This window comes from Ursus americanus, chromosome 18, assembly GCF_024610735.1.
Source record: "Ursus americanus isolate L20-20 chromosome 18, mUrsAme1.1.p, whole genome shotgun sequence".
Classification (NCBI taxonomy): Eukaryota; Metazoa; Chordata; class Mammalia; order Carnivora; family Ursidae; genus Ursus; species Ursus americanus.
Window position 1 is genome coordinate 10264133 of NC_142144.1, and position 18842 is coordinate 10282974.

The 18842-nt window shown below is 38.4% G+C and overlaps 1 protein-coding gene and 1 long non-coding RNA gene across 5 annotated transcripts in view; one reads left to right on the forward strand and one right to left on the reverse strand.

The window, feature by feature from the left end:
- The window catches only part of NR6A1 (nuclear receptor subfamily 6 group A member 1), a 219634-nt gene that overhangs the window by 22040 nt on the left and 178752 nt on the right, over window positions 1-18842 (forward strand). For all 4 annotated transcript variants that reach the window (XM_045790965.2, XM_045790964.2, XM_045790968.2 and 1 more), the window contains exon 2: window positions 10990-11031. In XM_045790965.2, the coding sequence (XP_045646921.1) occupies window positions 10990-11031 (42 nt within the window). The remainder of the gene's footprint in view (window positions 1-10989; window positions 11032-18842) is intronic.
- Window positions 16209-18842, reverse strand: part of LOC148108554 (uncharacterized) — a 63452-nt gene continuing 60818 nt past the window's right edge. Inside the window, exon 3 of the long non-coding RNA XR_015727309.1 lies at window positions 16209-17237. This is a non-coding gene — a long non-coding RNA (uncharacterized LOC148108554). The remainder of the gene's footprint in view (window positions 17238-18842) is intronic.

Consider the following 18842-nt stretch of genomic DNA (forward strand, 5'->3'; position numbering starts at 1 on the left):
TCCAGGATTCTAGGATGGAGCCCTGCATGGTGGTGGCGATGGGGTGTCCCTGCTCAGTTGGGAGTCTGCATCCCCCCCCCCCTCGTGCTCGCTCGATCTCTCGCTCTCTCGCTCTGCTCTCCCTCAAATAAATAAAATCTTTTAAAAAAATAAGATAAAAATTCAGAGTACTGACTCCTCCATTTTTTAAGGCGTGGGGACAGGTGTGCTCTTTGAAAATTATTTGCTTGAAATTCTTAACCTTTTTTCTTAACTGGTTATGACTTTTTTTTCTTTAAGATACCTTTATGTGTTTCCAAGGAAAAGAACAAAATCCAAAGCCAATTTGTGGTGTTGAAGAAGGATGTTGTGGGGTTTAAGATAGATCCTTGCCAACGGGGAGGCAATGCTGGCCCTGGGCATGTGACACAGAATCAGATCTCTCTGTGTGTAATGGGAGGGAATTTTCATACTTAATGCCTTTTTAGGATATAAAGCAAAATAGCATTAGGCTATTTAAATACTATTTGGAACAAGATAAAAAGTGAGTAACGTGAACTAAAAACATGAAGGCTAACATGGTAGAGGCCGTAAGTAACCAGTGTGTCTGCGCAGCTTCAATTTCCAGGTCAGCTTGTATTTCATTCTGCTTTGTTGACTTTACAGATATGCTGTCCTCTTATGACATGGTTAGCCAATACTAGCTTCTGAATATTATGGTCATTTTGACTTATTCAGGAATGTGAGGCATATTCAGGGAGAGGATTGCTAATGTCAGAACAGCTATGTACCAAATAATGGGGTCTTCCTCTGGAAATCTGAAATTCTCAGTATTTCACTTAGTTTTGAGATATAGGGAAGCAAAAATGCTACTTTAATGCTATGTTTGTGCTAATGCATATGCATGATAATGCTGGGAGAGGAACTTTACCTCTAACCTGATAGAACTTCCAACAGGTATAAAAAACTAAGGAAGGGTGCATTATGCGATGTGATTAACTAGATTTGCTTCAGGTTTGAAAGAGCCTGGGGTGAAAGGTTAAAGGTGTTTTATCTCTTTGCTGTCACACAATGGATTTTTGAAGCTGGGAGATGAGAGATGGCAGTGAGCTTTAGGCAGTAATGACTAACTAGTGTGTCAGAAAGATTAGTGCCCAGAATTGTGTTTCTAATATAAAGTAATTTAGAAATCATTTAGAGAGGGGTGCTTGGGTGGCTCAGTCAGTTAAGTGTCTGCCTTCAGCTCAGGTCATGATGTGGGGCTCCTGGGATCGAGTCTGCATTGGGCTCCCTGCTCAGAGGGGAGTCTGCTTCCCCCTTCTCCCTCCGCTCCTGCTCTCTCTCCCGTGTCCTCTCCCTTGAATAAATACATAAAATCTTTTTTAAAAGAGTCATTTAGAGAATGTCTGGTAGGATTTTTTTCCTTTAAGTGGTCAATTTTTGAGAATTAAGCCAAATTATTTTGTTTTTAGGATTTCTTTAAATGTACATTTTTCTCTTTATAAAAGCAACTTATTTTCGATCAGAAAAGTAGAATGGAGGGAAAAAATCAGCTATATATAATTCCCACACTTAGAGATAATCACTGGGATAAAATAGACTAAAATGTGCTTTTTCGTGTATGTATATCAGAATAGCTGAGCTCATTCTGAGAGTACAATTTACAACTTTTTTTAAAAGTGGCATTTGCCCATTATAAAGTCTTGATAAACATTTAAAGTGCTTGCAAAATACCCTCATTGAATAGGTGTACCATAATTTAATTAGTCATTCTCCTGTGGTTGGATTTTTAAGTGGCTTTCTATTTTGTACTATTTATTTCTGGCCCTTTTCTTAGGGTATTTTTCCAGGATTGATCCAGAGGGACAAACCTCTTCAAGGCCCTTCATGCATCCGTGTTGTTCTGTTTTTATATGGGGGTTTTCAAAGAGAGTAAGGAAAAGGTACATTCTGCTGCTTGAGGGGCATCTCTTGGTTGCATCTGCTTCTTACTAATGGATTTCCGGAACAGAGCGACTTCTGTTCCATCAAACCATCTGTTGAGGATGGTATGGGGCACTTTCTAAGATGACCTCAAAAGCTTTCTGACCACGTTCAAACAAATTCCTGGGTCTGTAAGACTCTTTTTCAATTAGTCTTTAAAATGAATGAACAAGAAAATCTCCGTCCTTCTCCCTACTCTTGGTGGGAGCAACTTAAAATTTTTCAAAAGAAGCTAGTTCTTGCCTAATTATTTTACTTATTCATTTAAAGTTTTATACTTTGGGTTTCACCTGGTTGGTAAAGTTACTCTGGCCGCTTCTGACATGGACATCTTGGATTATTCAAGAGCAAATTTCTAAGTGGATCCATCTGAGGTGTGACTTTCTTCTTGGACTCTAAGGCCCTGCTGTTTTGGGTTTATTCTTTGAAATAATGTCCAATTCCCATCTATCTGGCTGTTGCAAAGCACATAAGTGCAAAGGTAGGGTTTTTATTAGCCCTACTACTCAAAGTACAAGTTCTTTTGTTTTGACTTTTGTGGCTCTTTATAAAGAGTAACAGAGTACGATAATCTCTTTAAATTTATAAGATGGAGATAATATTAGCTACTTTCAGTAAGAATTCATATAAAGCACCAAGCCATTGCCTGGCATATAATAAAGATTAAATAAATGGCAACTGACAGAGTATTTTATATATTTTCTTATATATATGCATTTCAAAATTTCTTTAACTTCTAGGCCAAATGAAGAGTTATCAATAATCCTTTCTGTTACTTTAGAGAACCAGAAATTGTAAAAGAAAAATGTCAGAGGTTCATCAGTACATGCCGTTTTCTGAGAAATGCCTGTACTATATTTCCATAGAAACACTAGTGACCTCTGACTTCTAAAATCAAATTGCCTTCCTAAACTGTTTTCACCTTCTGATTGTGGCCACAGCCTTGAAGCTGTGTGTACTGTTATTTTTTTTTAAAGGTCGTAAAATTGAAATGTCATAATCTTGGGCTAGCTTTTCTGCCTTCCGTCTGGTTTCAAGGCTGTATTTACAAAGCTAGAAGCCTGAAAAACTGTATGAAAGGTGATGCAGGTTGATTAGATGAAAGTTACTAATGTTTCCATAGAAATATAGATACTTCTTGTAAGCGACATTTAAGCTGAGCAAATATGTGGGTACAATAGGTTATATAATTGAGAATCCTTGGCTTCCCTTCCCCCTACTCTTTTTGGCCCCTAAGATTTCACATTAAAATGACATTGAGAAAAGGGCATTGTTTTTGTTGCAGTTTTTAAAATGGGACCTTGACATTTGTAGGTGGAGAAAAGGAAATATGACTTGAAGCTCTGCCAGCCAGCTAGCTTTTGCTGTGTGGACTTGTGGTGCTATGTCCCTGCATTCAAAAGCATTTTCTATTATTTCTGAAGTATGGTTTGTCAGGTTGCCTATGAGAAACAAAAGCTAATGGCCCAAGTGGCACTCCACTCACTGGATAGAAAGGAAAGAGGCAGATGTGAATTTAGGCTCAGCCAATTCAAAGAAAAGTGTTTTAGTATCTGCTTAGGTCTGGGGCTAGCTCACAGGCTGCAAGCCTGGTCTGACTAGCTAATGTTTGCTTATCTACCCCCCCCCCCCCGCCCTCCCCAATACACACATTTCTTCTCAGCCTCTATCCAAGCCATGCATTGTACCAAAAAGAGCCTAGAAGAAGTTGGGCAAGAGCCCTGAAAAAATAGGAAGAGTTCCTAGAATTAAAGGAGCCGAGGATGGTTTGCCATATTTATGTTGGCTACACCCACAGAGCTCTTTTTAAAAATTTTTTAATTTTTAAAAATTCCTTGTGCTTTTAGTTTCCTGGTTGACATTTTATTATTATTATTATTATTATTATTATTATTATTATTATTATTATTATTATTTTGGTTGAAATTTTAGAGCCATTGTATTGAAGTAGTCAGAGTTGGGCTGGCATTGACAGACTTCCTAGGTATATACATGTATTTCCTTTCCTCAGTGACTCTATTGCCAGTAGAATAAAAACCCAAAACTCCTCATGTATGGCAGTTAAAATCCTTTGTGATATGGTCCTGGCTGGGGCTTCAGTCAAATCAAATTACCAGGTAACATTCTGTTTCTGCTCTCTGTTCATGCCATTTATCTCCACCTTCCTTTGCATATGTTTCTTAAATAGCCCTGGTTGTCTGGTGAATGCTTATTCCTTCCACATGCCTCTAGCCCCATGGTTGCTGTTTCTGCTCTTTCACTAATATTGATCACAGCTACCAAGCTCTTTCCACTGACCTAAGTATATTATCTCATTGAATCCTTACAACAATCTACAGATGAGGAAATTGACTCAGAGAGGTGAGGCCACTTTCTGAGCTAACGTAATTAGTAAGTTATGGTACCGGAACTCAAATCTATTCTGATATCAGAATTCTCTGTACTACTTCCCAGTTGCATCTTGTCCATCTCTCTCCATCTGTCTGCTATAGTGTAGGCATGTACTTAATGACATTTGAAGGAATAAGTGTATTTGCAGGCTGATAGAATTATTTTTCTGATAATATATATATACTTATAAATTGGATAGTAAATAACACTAGCCTAAGCATTTCTATATTTTGGTTTCTTTAAAGCTGTAACAGAATCCAAAAGGTGGCATAACAAGTTTAAAAAGAAGGATGACATCTTTTTAGTCTTACATTGTCCATCTTAACACGGACTGACCTTATGTAACTACTTTATTTAATTAAAATGAAATAAAGTTTAAAATTCAGTTCCTTAGTCACACTAGTCACTTTCCAAATGCTTAGTCACGTGTAGCTAAGTGGCTACTGCACTGAAAGATAGAGAACATTTTCATTATTGTAGCAACATCTATTGGACATTGCTGTTCTAGACATTAAAGGCAGAGAATAGTGAAACTGTTATGTTCTCTTAGAATTTGATATTATGGTAAGAAATTCATTGTTGTGGCATTGTGGTTTAGTACTATTGCTTTTTGGAGAAAGCAGCAGTTCCTTAATATTTACTGAGCAGCCTTTCCTGGGATCCAGGGACATGTCTCAACTTTGGGGCTAGATTATAATTAGGGCTGAGACCAGATCTGACTGAAAGAAGGACACAAGTTTCATTGGGGACCGAATCATGATCAGAGGAGACAAGGCAGATTGGAAATGAATACAAATGATCAGAGCTGGTTGGTTCAGAAAGGACCAGTGAATGACTATTACATATCAGTACAAATCCTGGATAGAAATTTTTAGCTTTTTGGTGGGGAGTGTGGAGATGAATTTCTCTAGAAACTGAATTTATGGTCAGTGGCCCTATCATGATGTGGTGTTGGAAGCACAGGAATCTGGAAGCGCAGAGTTAGGGACACTAACTAACCAGAGCAATTTCAGAACCCTTTTAGACCCCTGACTTCCTTCTGGAAGTCCTGTTTCACTTCATACATTACGTCTTTTTTTTTTTTTTTTAAGATTTTATTTATTTATTCAACAGAGATAGAGACAGCCAGCGAGAGAGGGAACACAAGCAGGGGGAGTGGGAGAGGAAGAAGCAGGCTCATAGCAGAGGAGCCTGATGTGGGGCTCGATCCCATAACGCCGGGATCACGCCCTGAGCCAAAGGCAGACGCTTAACTGCTGTGCCACCCAGGTGCCCCATTACGTCTTTTTTTTTTTTTTTAAAGACATTTTTTATTTATTTGAGAGAGAGAGCAAGCATGAGTGGGGGGGGGGCAGAGGGAGAAGCAGACTCCCCACTGAGCAGGGAGCCTGGGCTCAATCCCAGGACTCAGATCATGACCTGAGCCGAAGGCAGATGCTTAACTGACTGAGCCACCCAGGCACTTCCATAGCTCACATTTAAAACAATGTGTAGAACTTGAATTACAGTTGACTGAGTGAAAAAAAATCAGATCTCTTTATTAATTTAAACATTTAATGTAATATTAGCAGGTTTGGTTTGTTTGTTTTTTGGATTTCGAAGTCAGTTTTTTCCCCCCTTGTCTTCAGAGGTTCCTGAAAAGCTCATAGATTCAGTCATTGTGTCTCTAGTGCCTAACTTGGACTTGAGTGTGTGTGGGAGAAGGAGGGGAAAGAATTGGAGACCTGACCTGAGCCCTGACATCAGAAAGGTAAGAGAAGGCTCAGGTGGAGAAAACTGTGTGTAAAGGAATGGAGACTAAAGGTAAAGAGGGTGTTGAATTTAGGGAGCTACAGTGTAGTACCGTGTGGATGGAATAATACACTGTTGGATGGGATGAGAAGCAAGAGATAAAAGCTGAAGTGGTAGGCAGATCATGAAGGATATACATGTTTTCTGTTTTGGGGAAAGATGTGATATTTGATTAGAATCGTAGAATTTTGCCTTTTAAGAGCCTCACTTTAATTTTGCCTGTGTGCTGCCGAGGCTTCAGAATAGACTGAGTGACTGGCATACAGTCATGTTAAATCTAAACATTCCTAGAGTAATATTTAACTTGATTTTGTAAGAGACACATTATAGATTAAAATTTACTATTATTTCACGCTTAAATTTATTTACTGGCATTGCCCATAGCTTTTATTTGTTCACATTTGGATAAAAATGGATACTCATATTTTATTTAGGATCCTATTTTGGTAAATACTACATGATTTTATCCTCAAAATGGTAACTAAAGAAAAAAATCAGTAACTTTTTAATTTGTCTTTGTAGCCGGTCAGATTGAGGAGTCACTGATCTTTTTCTTTTTGCCAAATGTCTGTTGGAGAAAAGCTTGTCAACTGGATCTTCCTTTGTATTAAAGAAAATTCTTAGACTTCGGAGCCATTTATTGATGATTATTTGCCACAAAGTAGGTAATTTATGTATATTCACCAATATACATAATTGGTGAACAACTGTCAAGGTGACAGTTGAACAAGAGGATTATTTTTATCCCCATTTCAGGAAATAGGCCTAGGGTAGTAAATTAAATAAAAATATCGGCAAATCTGGGATTTGAATCCAACTCTAACTCAGACCTATGGTAAGTCAATATAAACTTTGCACTAAATTTCCGATTGCTGTGAGCACACTGACTTGGTGATACATACCATCTTAGGAACCTATCTGTGTTTCTTGTGTGTCCCTTTTTAAAACAATTTAAGTCAGTAGCCAAAGGCCTTGGATTTCTCAGAACATTTCCTAATTTGTTTAATGTGTTACGTTTTGTGAGGCAGATGGTTTTGGGGGTATGTCTGTGTATTTATATGATTTAGGAATCTGTTTTTTACTGAGGAACTCTGATATCCTTTGCTGTTGTGTTGAATGAATTGAACATATATTGGGGTTACTTCCAGCCATGATTTGGATTCTTCTAGCTAAGAATCAATTTGCTAGCTAGATCTGGTTATTAAGAATCTGGGCAAGACTCTGAGAATGGTAGCCAGATCCAGCCATTCATTCCATTGACTTGTTGTCAGAAGGTAGGATTAACATTGTTTTACATATCGCCTCAGGACTCCTGTACTGGTGGTCATCTGTAAAACCAGAGACAGCATTATTAGCCAGTGGTCTCACGGCTGGATGGGGGAAATGTAGATACAGTTACTGACATCCATAATCCTTGTGACCATTGGGGGAATTTGTTTTAGGACAAATATAAAGACTCCTCCTTTTCTCAGGGGGTAGCATGTATCTGGAATTGCTGCATCAAGCACTTTACAAGCTCAAAATAGTAAAATGTTCAAGAATCACAGCAAGTAACTGAAGTGACATTAGGGTTCCATCCCAGGGCTTTGAGGATGAAGTCATGAATGGATCAATAGTTCTGCTGTAAACTACTCTTTGCTACCATGGACATAGCACTGGATTGGATGGACCCTAGGGATTGCTTAGTAGTAGCTCACATATGTTGAGCTCTGACTTTGTCAAGTACTGTGAAAAGGCTTTATTATTTTTTTTATTTTTTATTTTAAAGATTTTATTGATTCATTCACGGGGGTAGAGTGAGAAAGAGCGTGCATGTGTTTGCACACAAGCAGGGAGAGGAGGAATAGGAGAGGGGGAGGGGGCGCCTGGGTAGCGCAGTCGTTAAGCGTCTGCCTTCGGCTCAGGGCGTGATCCTGGTGTTGCGGGATCGAGTCCCACATCGGGCTCCTTGGCTGGGAGCCTGCTTCTTCCCTCCCACTCCCCCTGCTGTGTTCCCTCTCTCGCTGGCTGTCTCTCTGTCACATAAATAAATAAAATCTTTAAAAAAAAAAAAAGGGGGGAGAGAATCCTCAAGCAGAGCCCCCCCCCCCACCAGTGCAGAGCCCAGGACCCTGAAATCATAACCTAAGCCGAAGGCAGATGTCCAACTGACTGAGCCACCCAGGTGCTCCTGTGCAGACTTTCACATGAACTATTTCATTTCTTTTAACAGACCTATAAAGTAGGTCCTGTTGTTAATCCCAATTTATTGCAGGGTTAGGGGCAATCCTCCTTGGGTCATATGGACTGAGCGTGTAAAAGGGATAAGTCTCCAAAGAAAAATCAGGATGCCATTAACAGGAGAAGGGGGGAGTGATTGCTAGGCAGATAAAAGCAATAGATGTCCATTTTAATGATTTTTGTGTGTATTTTCTTTGTTTTTTTGACCCTCCGTTTGTGTTTGATCTGGTTACTTTGAGTTCAGAATATTGTTTGTTTTCAGAAAATGCATTAAGTTTTGTCCTTTCTTGAGACTTCTAGTATAGTTCTTTTCATTTAAGGTTCAGAATCTGAGGTCCAGAATAGGGAGTGTCTTGCCTAAGTCATATCATTAAATTAAAAGAATTTAGGAGAGACCTAACTTTCCCATTATACTACCCTGCCTTCCCATGCTTTTCTCCTGTTTTTGAGTCAGTTTATATTAAGTAAATACTTATTCTCAGTTTCAGTTTTGGCAGGATGTCCTGTATTGAACCCATGTTTAATGTTGAGTTATTTCCTTATTGCCTTGCATCTCTCTACAACTTTTCTGATTCCCATCACCTTCATGTATATAGAAAGGCTTTGAAGTTGCTTTGAAGTGAGCCTTCTCAGGCATCTTAGCCACTTTTAGCAGCTTCCAAACTCTGCCGTTCCAGGTCTGATTCCCTTATTCAGACCTTCCACACAGTTTTCATGCTAGACTTAGGTTTTCTAATTCTGTGGCTGTGATGTAGTGGTAGGTTTGTGTTTTCTGTATAGTTCATTCTGCATTTGTGCACCTTCCATAATGTATTGGTGACTGTTCTGGGCATAGAAGCAGCCCTGCAAATGGTGGAGCATGGTTCCTAACCTTGAAGAGCTCACTCTCTCATGGAGGACGCAGTTACTGAAATTGTTCCTGGGGTGCCTGGGTGGCTCATTGGGTTGGGTATCTGATTCTTGGTTTCGGCTCAGGTCATGATCTCGGGGTCCTGAGATCAAGCCCCATGTTGGGCTCCACACTCAGCATGGAAGTCTGCTCGTCCCTCTCCCTCTGCTTCCCCCCCCCCACCCCCTTCCCCTCTGCTTGCACACATGCGCTCGAGTTCTCTCTCTCTCTCTCTCTCTCTCTCAAATGAATAGATAAATAAATATCTTTTAAAAATTGTTCCTTTATCCTTTGGTGAATGCAGGATGGGCCTCTCCTCTTTTCCATGTTTCATAGTGGTGATTGATATTTGAGCTAGATCTTGAAAGATGAATAGGAAGGAGGAGGAGGAGGAGGAAGCACAGCTAGGCAAGAAGAGATGTGGCGTGTTTAGTGAATGGTGTGGTCCAAACGGTCAGGATTGCTGAAGACATTAAAAATTGTGGTGCTTAAATAGTGTCCCTGCTCTTTGAATACCTCTTTTCCACATGACTCCCAATGGCTGGTCTGGCTTACAGTGGCTTAGATAGGATGACAGAAAATGCCCTCACAGGGGGTAGGAAAAAAAGGAAAAAAGAAAGAAGAAAAAGAAGAAGAAGAAAAAAAAGAAAATGTTCTCATATTCCTCTAGTCCTAGTTTTGCTCCCTTTTTTTTTTTTTTAAGTAGGCCCCATGCTCAGTGTGGAGCCCAATGAGGGGCTTGAACTCACAAACCTGAGATCAAGAGTTGGACGCTTAACCAACAGCCACCCAGGCACCCCTGCTCCATTATTTTTGAATTGACCATTGAGATATTATAGTTGATGTTTATTGAACAGCTTCGTACTAGGCTTGTGAGGTGATTTGGATACACTTGTGAACACAACAGTCCAAGCCCCTTCTTCTGTAGAATAGTCTCATAGTGGAGTTAGACATTGAACAAGTAATTTCTTGTTGATGAGCGCACAGAATATTATACATAATTATAATAGGGTGCTTTGACCTTGTGTATGAGACAAGGGTACAAGAGGCAAGAGAAGCTTTTCTGAGGAAATATTTAAGCTGAGGATGAGTAGAAAGCAAACTGGAGAAAGTAGGCAGTTGTTCCAGGGAAAAAGAACTTTCATCAGCTACATATAGAATACCTACAGTATGTTTGCTGTTCACTATGCTTGATTTTTCTCCTCAGTGTGATAATTACACATGAGTCAGACAGATATAGCTCAGACTTTTTGGGCCTGAAATGGGCTTTGAGAGGTATTTATTCCAACCTGAACTGCATACTTATTAATGGAAAATTGCTTCCATTTGTGTGTGTGTAGGTAAAATTTTCAGCATTTGTGAAAATTTTAAGTAAAATTACCATTTGATATTTTTCATAAGCTCATATTTTGTATATTTTACTTTCTTTTGGAAAATAATTGATAACGTTAAATAGAGCATGTCAGATATTTAATGAATTGTAATCTTTCTGTGAATTTTTATTCCAACTAATATTGGCATGCTTAGGTCTCATCACTACCTTGTGGTAAGTGCGGTTACTCTTTCCATTTTTTTATATAATGATGATAAAATGGAGGCTCAGGGAGGAATATACAGTAGGTAAATGTAATAGAGGTACGATTCAAATCCAAATTTGACTTTTCAGTCTGAATTTTTGAGTGACCTTAGAGTAATTCATGAATTATAATCGTTTTTCCCTATTGTTTTGTCTTTAGGTTTTTGTCAGGATGAATTGCCAGAGCTTGACCCGGGCACTAGTAAGTTCTGAATGTTCCCCAGTTTTTGTGAGTATGAAAAAGATGTGCGTATGTCCTTTTAAGTATAAAACTTGAGGGTGTCATTGGTGGCCATATTGACTCTGGTCTTATTTCACTTTCGTTTATAATTATGGAGAGGACATTCTATCTTTTCTTGTTATGCTTTCCTTTTCTTCTCATATTATTCAGTGGTCAGAAATGTAACATTTAGTATAAAATTGGTTTGCTAAAAATTTATTTAATGTTAATCTCCTTTCCCTGTTCTTCATTCTCCATGAAACCAACAACAAAAATTGTGCTTTCATTTATGCACACTTACAACCCTATATTCATAACCATTTCTCTAAAGTATTGACTGACTTTGACATATTTTTTTTTTTTCTGAAATGACAGAGGGGTCGGGGAGGACATAATTTTTTTTAAAAGAGAGATTATGCTTGGTTTAGGTATTTGTACTCAATAACCTTTGTACCACCGTTTAATTTCTAAAGCACTTTTATCTATATTAAGGTTAAGGTTACGGTTACGAGGGTGACTGTTTCAAGGTCTAATTAAATGATGCTTTATAGGTCTTTGTCTTAATCATAGATAATCATTGGTGTTTCCAGTTGTTCTCAAAATGTGGCATGCAATATTCTGGGATATGGTTATAGCTATTAGAAATAGGACATGGGAATATCCAATGTATAAAGACCTTGTTTTGCTATAATGCCAAAAGGTTGAATGATACATCAGAATTGAGAATTCATGAGATGATCTAGAGTTATTTTTCTAGTTCTAGTACTTTTTAGGGTCATGAGACTGGCTATTTGTCACCAGTCTGCTGTTGATATAAGTGGTAAAGTTTACCTTCTCAGCATCCTACTAATATCAGGTCTCTGAGGGTGTGGACCTTTTCATGTATTTTTCCCCACATACCTTAACAGTATAAAAATTCATGTTTGTTCAACTAATACTTAGTAATTGCAAGGCAAAATAAGTCCTACAATGCTTATCAAACAGCAGGTAAATAGAATTGTCTTTCTAGAAATTGTAAAGTTGAGTCAGCTTTGTAAGTAGTGCCAGTACCTCTGAGTGAACATAATATTTTCTCTTTGCCCTTCTCTTATGAATAGCCTTCATTTAGGAGGAGGAAAAAGGTAAATTCTTGAGTCGTGGTCCTTTTTTGGATTTTTTAACATTAGGAAGGACATTGAGACGCTCTGAAATCTTCCAGACAAAACTACACCAAAAAATGTCCCAGATAATTGAGAACTCTGTTAAAAATTGCATGCTGTCTCTACTCCAGGCTTAGTTCTAGGTTCCAGCGATACAAAAAAGATAAGTCTGGGTCTTGTCCTCACGTATTAAGTTTATTGGAAAATATTTACTTGTCTGGAATTACTTGAAAAAGCATTTTTTATTTTTTTAAAGATTTTATTTATTTGACAGAGACAGCCAGCGAGAGAGGGAACACAAACAGGGGGAGTGGGAGAGGAAGAAGCAGGCTCCTAGCAGAGGAGCCTGATGTGGGGCTCCATCCCAGAACGCTGGGATCACGCCCTGAGCTGAAGGCAGACGCTTAACGACTGCGCCACCCAGGCGCCCCTGAAAAAGCATTTTTTAAACCTCTAATTTAGTACATAGTACTCAAACTTATTCTTCTTTTCTGCACTGAATAGCAATTGAAGATAGCTCCTGCCCATTTTCCAGGAAAGGCCCTCATTAAGATTATTATTGAAGTATTCTTCCTTCTGGGCCAAGTAATCCTAACTCATTTAACATTTCTGCATAGAATCTCTAGCCAGATGTGGTGATTTACACACCTCTCCATTCCATGAGAATAGCAGATATTGAATCATAATTTTATATATCAGTGTAGAGTAGGAGTCATCTAAAAAAATCACTTTTAAAAACTGTGCTTAGCTTATGTGGGCAATATTCTCAATGATCTCCATATTATCTTTATGAAGTTAATAGTGTTTTATTCCTCTCTCTTTTACAATATTATTATAATACTATTAACAAATGGGCAGAAGGAAAAATTCATCATCTCTGTCTCAGCCACCTAGGGGTTCAAATGAGCATGCCCAGCTGTAACAAGTGATACACTTTAAGACTGATAAGGACCGTATGTGTTCTCTTAAGTTGGTTATGAATGTTGATACTGCAAATTCCATGGCTTCTGACTGGGAAGGAATAACATTTTCTATGTTAATGTCTCATGACTTTTACATATTCAAGTGAGAAAAATAGGGATTTCTCTCCAATGCCTCTTTGGAATTTAGAGGCCCCAATGTCTCCTCTATCTCTCAAATTCTAGATAGGGAAAGCCTGCTCATACTTGCTTATTTTGGAACAAGAAATACCATTGTTGCTGATTTCCCATTGTGGTTGGCAGTGGTTGTAGGTAGCAGGACAACAGGTTGGATGTGTTGGAACATAGATGAGGAAAAAAATCTGACTTTGTCCTATTCAAATGGCTTTTTTCCCCAAACTTTTCTGTGATAGAGCAGATGGGTAGCTATGCTTAGAATATGGGCAGCTGTTCACACTCTGGCTGCCTTCTTATGATTCCTGGGCTTCCTGGAGTCCAATGTTATGGCACAGGTTCAGGCTAAGTTCATTTCTACAAGAAGCATCTCTGTACCCTGCCCATTAGCATAAGCTAGGGACAAGGGCAGTCAAAGGTCAAGAAAAGTTCAAAACAGCATAACCTTTCTGTGCTTCTGTTTCCAAATAACCCCAGTCTGCCCTGCTCCCCGAGTTTTTTCCTCAACCATCGTGTTTACCGTGTAGTTGTAAAACTCAAGAGAACAAGGACTGACTTGATACAAGGGAAGTTAGAGAATAGAAGTCATTGTTGCTTAAAACAGGAGAAATAATTGATTTATGTTTGGGGGCCAATTAGGCTATAAAACAGGAACAGTAAAGGGACCTATGACTTTAGGACAGCTACTTGCTCTGATTTCTGTCCCACAGACAAGGGGCTCCCCAATAAAGGCTGTCAGCTTTTTAAGCTAAATTATTAATTCCTTTCATGCCTCTCAGGGATTGTAAACAGCACATAATACAGGAAAACAATTGATACTGTTCAGTTATTGGCCAGATAGAGGGTCAAAGGGTAAATAGTTGGATTAGCAACAGCTGTTCTTCCTCCTCAAACTTTTGTTCCTTATTATCTATTTCATCAAAGTCGTTCCTTAGTGTTTGGCCTCTAAATAGTTAAATCCATTTCTTTTCTTATAAATAATTATTGATCAAAATTGAAAATGCTCATATTTTAAATCAGTTTCCAAAGTTGAAAATGAGCATTCTTTTTGGAATGTGCTGTGTTGTTTGATGTTAAAGGGTATTAGCCCAACGAAAGTAACTACTTGAAGTTAGATTAGAAGCTTTTTAGCTATTTTTACCAACTGCTTGCAGATCTTGGTGTAGCTTGATTAAAAGAAAAAAAGTTGCCTTTGTTTAAACCGATAGTAGTAGGATAATGCATGTTCATTGTGGGGGAGAAAACTAAAAGAAAAATATAAAGACCCCTGATCCCACCACCTGGAAATGACCATTGTTTCTTATTTGAGATTATGTCCTTCCAGTTTGTGTCTGAGTTTGTTTTTTACATAATTTGGAATCATAATATATGTACGACTGTGTATCTTGTCTCTCCCCTCCCCTCATCATTACATTGTGAGCATTGGTCCCAAGTCATGAAACATTTTTTATAAATATTTTTAATGGCAGGATAATTCATTGTAAGGGATAACTTCACCATGACTTATTTAACCATTCTTCTGTTGGGCATTTAGGTTTCCACGTTTTTCTACATTCCGTAATGCCATGGTACCATGTTTTTGTATAAATTTTTTGTCTGTATTTCAAATGATCCCTTTAGCATATAAACCAAAACTCTTCTGAACTAAGAGCATGGCCTTTGGCTCAGGATTGTTTGGGTTCTGTTTGGCTTCAATATTTACTAGCTCTGTAATCTTGGCTAAGTTCTTTAACCTCTCTGGGCCTCAGTGTTTTCATCTGTAAAATGGGGACAATAAAAATTTATTTTCTGCTTTATAGGGCTCTTGTGAGGATTAAATGAAATAATATACACACACACACACACACATATTTATATTTACATTTAAAACCATGCTTGGCAAACGATAAACTGTTAAGCATATGCTATTCTAGGCTATGTAACATGATGTTGAAATTCTCGGTCTTTCTGTATTAATGGGCTGTTGTAACTGCACTTTATTCAATTAAACTAGCCTGTGTTTCTTAATGACACAAAGATAAATCATTCCAGATGTTAGCAGGTGTAAGTTACTGCTTCAAGTAAATAGTTCCCTCAGAGGAGCAGAGCTCATATATATATTGCTGACTACTTTGGCCAAGACTGTTCTTTACCATCTGGTTGACTGTTAGGGTGTTTTGGTCTGCTTCCCCCAGCCAGCAGCAGATGACCTCCCAAGTGACCATCTGCCGTCCCATTTATTTAACCTCTTAGGAAACTAAAGAAGTTAACCCTCTGCTTATTTAAAACACATACTCAGATTATGTACTCTTTGGTCAGTACCATGCGTATGTTGGGGAAGAAATTCATACAGTTAAAGACCTGACCGTTACTGTTTTAAAAACACTGCATACTTGGGATTCTTGGTGACTCAGACTAAAATATGTATATATATAAAATCTTTATTGTGTGTTTGTGTGTTTTTAAGATTTTTTAAGATTTGTGTGTTTTTAAGATTTTATTTATTTGACAGAGAGAGAGGGCATGCACACACAAGCAGGGGGAGCGGCAGGCAGAGGGAGAAGCAGGCTCCTCGCTCAGCAGGGAGACCAATGTGGGTCTCGATCCCAGGACCCTGGGATCATGACCTGAGCCAAAGGCAGCTGCTTAACTGACTGAGCCACCCAGATGCCCCTCAAGGAGACTTTTTGTGGATCCTTCAGACTACAAGAGAAGAATGTACTTTTCAGCTTAGAGTCCTCTAGGTTCTGTCCCAAATTCTAATATTCTGTACTATGTCTTAATGGGTTCATTCCTAGTTGTCAAACTGCATGTCACCATTTTTGATCTCAGAAGACTCTTCATGTAAGCTTAAGTATGGTCTGCAGAGAGTGATTTTAAGGCTGGGTGTTAGAGATCAAGGAAGGAAAGAAAATTAACCTTTACTGGGTATTCCTTATGTTCCAGGCATTTTGCATATATTCAGTAAGAATGAGGATTATATCCTATAAAATTATCTAATTTTAAGTTTGACTTTGTAATACTTAATCCATTGTTCTTTTCCTCCCTCCCCACTCTCTTTTTCTCTTTGATGTGTGTGCCAAACTATGACAAGCTATGACACAGTTCATGCCCCGAGGGACTCTGGTTTAGTCACGAAAACAGACACAAAGCCTTCTACTACTGCTATTGCTGCATTATCATCATCATAATAGCAAGTATTTATTATACACTAAATGCTTCACATGCAAGCACTCATAAAACTTGTTTAAAAAGATACTGTCCTCATCTTAAGATGAGAATGTTGAGGCCTGGAGAGGTTAAAAGACTCACTCTGAAGTATATAATGGAGAAGTATCTGAGATTTGAGAGCTGTTTTTAAAAAATTTATTTTATTAAAATTCAATTAATTAACAGTGTATTATTAGCTTCAGAGGTAGAGTTTAGTGATTCATCAGTTGCAGATAACACCCAGTGGTCATTACATCAAATGCCCTCCTTAATGCCCATCACCCAGTTACCACAACCTCCCACCCTCTCTCCTCCAGTAACCCTCAGTTTGTTTCTTATGGTTAAGAGTCTTTTATGGTTTGTCTCCCTCTCTGATTTTATCTTGTTTTATTTTTCCCTCCCTTCCCCTATGCTCCTGTTTTGTTTCTTAAATTCTACATGAGTGAAATCATATAATTGTCTTTCTCTGATTGACTTATTTTGTTTAACTCCTCTTCTATCCTGTCTCTAGTTCTCTTGACTGTGACAAGTCTCAAATGCTAATGGAAGAGCTTAAAGCAGTATAAGGATTTATAACATACATAATGGGTTTTTTTTAAATACAGAAGAATATACTATTTTCTAAGTGTCATTTGGGCTCTTTTGCATATATTAGAATGATTTTGGACACAAAGTAGAATAATTCACTGTTGAATAGGTTCCCAAAGAGATTTCTTCTGTGCCTCAGGTTCAGGGTTATTCCACTATTTTTCAGACAGGTTCTTTCCTGAAACAAATGAAGATAAATTCACAAATCTCCCTTGTTTATCCCTTTATGCCCCCTTTCCTTCACAACACCCTGTTAGTGATTTAGGTATTTCGCATTCATAACTGTTCCAAGAGCCTCCTTCCAAAACTTCAGCTGAATCTGCTAGATCACTGCTAGATCAGGTCTCCCAAATGTGGCCCTTTGCTGGGGAGTTCTCTTCTGATAAGGATTCTTTTGAACAGGGTAGGGGTGGGATGAGTTTCAGAGCTTAGGCTGAGCTCTCATCCCCTTGACCTCTGCCCCTATTACAGAGTTTATACTGACTTGGTAGGGACTCCCTATGGAGCCAAGAGTTTAGGACTTGTTTACAATTGATGAAAAGATAGTTGCATTCAAAGGCTGTTGTTGGGTCCTTGGATAGTCATGGTTCTCTGCCATTATCTCTGGTGTGTGCAGGGAATGCTGGGACATCTGGGTCTGGAGATTTGTAATGGATGACTAAGAAGGAATGAGCGTAAACCAAAGCTAGATAGGTTGCTGCAGTTGTTCTTTCTATAGAAGCGGTATTTGCAGTAACATTTTGAGAACAGGGAAAGATTTGTGTAAACCTGTGCTTTATTTCATTAAAAAAAAGCTGAAAGTGGTTTAAATTCCAAGTATGATGATAAGGGAGATGTGTGGGAATTCTTCTCTTCCTTTTTTGATGTCTCATCAGAAAATTTGCTGTTAAGCAAATGTATCAGGTGGTAGAGGGAAACACACTAGATTATTGAAGCCATCTTCTTTAAGAGTTATACGTAGTTTTATAAATTAGTATTTTCTCAAAAAATCTTGTGGTGCTCTATGTATGCTGGGGAGAGTATAGCACGTTAGTCCCAAGAGTCTTCATATACCTTTTCAGGTCGCATTTGATCAACTAAGACCACTTTTTAGTCTCAATACCTGATGGTGCATATCTTTTTTTTTTTTTTTTTTTGTCTAATATTAGTTGTAGATGTGAATCTGGGGGGGAAAAAAAAGCATCTTCCTTTGAAGGGTGCTGACAGTCACTATGAACCGAAATTAAATACATTCTCTGTTGGTAAGCATGGGAAAACAAACTGCATGAATAAGATTGAAAATGAAAATACATGGGGTGCCTGGGTGGCTCAGTTGGTTAAGTGTCTGCCTTTGGCTCAAGTCATGATCCCAGGGTCCTGGGATCCAGCCCCAAGTCAGGCTCCCTGCGTCTCCCTCTCCTTCTGCCTGCTGCTCTCTCTCTCTGTTAAATAAATAAATATAATATTTTTAAAAAGTGAAAATACAATGTTATATCTTTTTCATCTCAATGCAAAATTCCATGTGCTAAATGTAGTCTGGCCTATGGATGTATTTTGTTTGACTTCCAGATGTTTAAATAAAACATTTTAGTTGTCAACATTTGAAACCTGCAAGATTTGCAAAAAAATTTGAAGTTTTGGCTTTCTTGATAAATTGGGACTAGATTTCCCCATGACGTCTGTTGATTGGAACAGAATAGTGGCTGCCCTCTTGATGTGAGCATGTACTCTCAGGTTTGTCACAGACCCAGATGGCCTCCTTCATCCAGTTATGTCTCCTGCGTCTTCTGTAGGCATTTCAGTT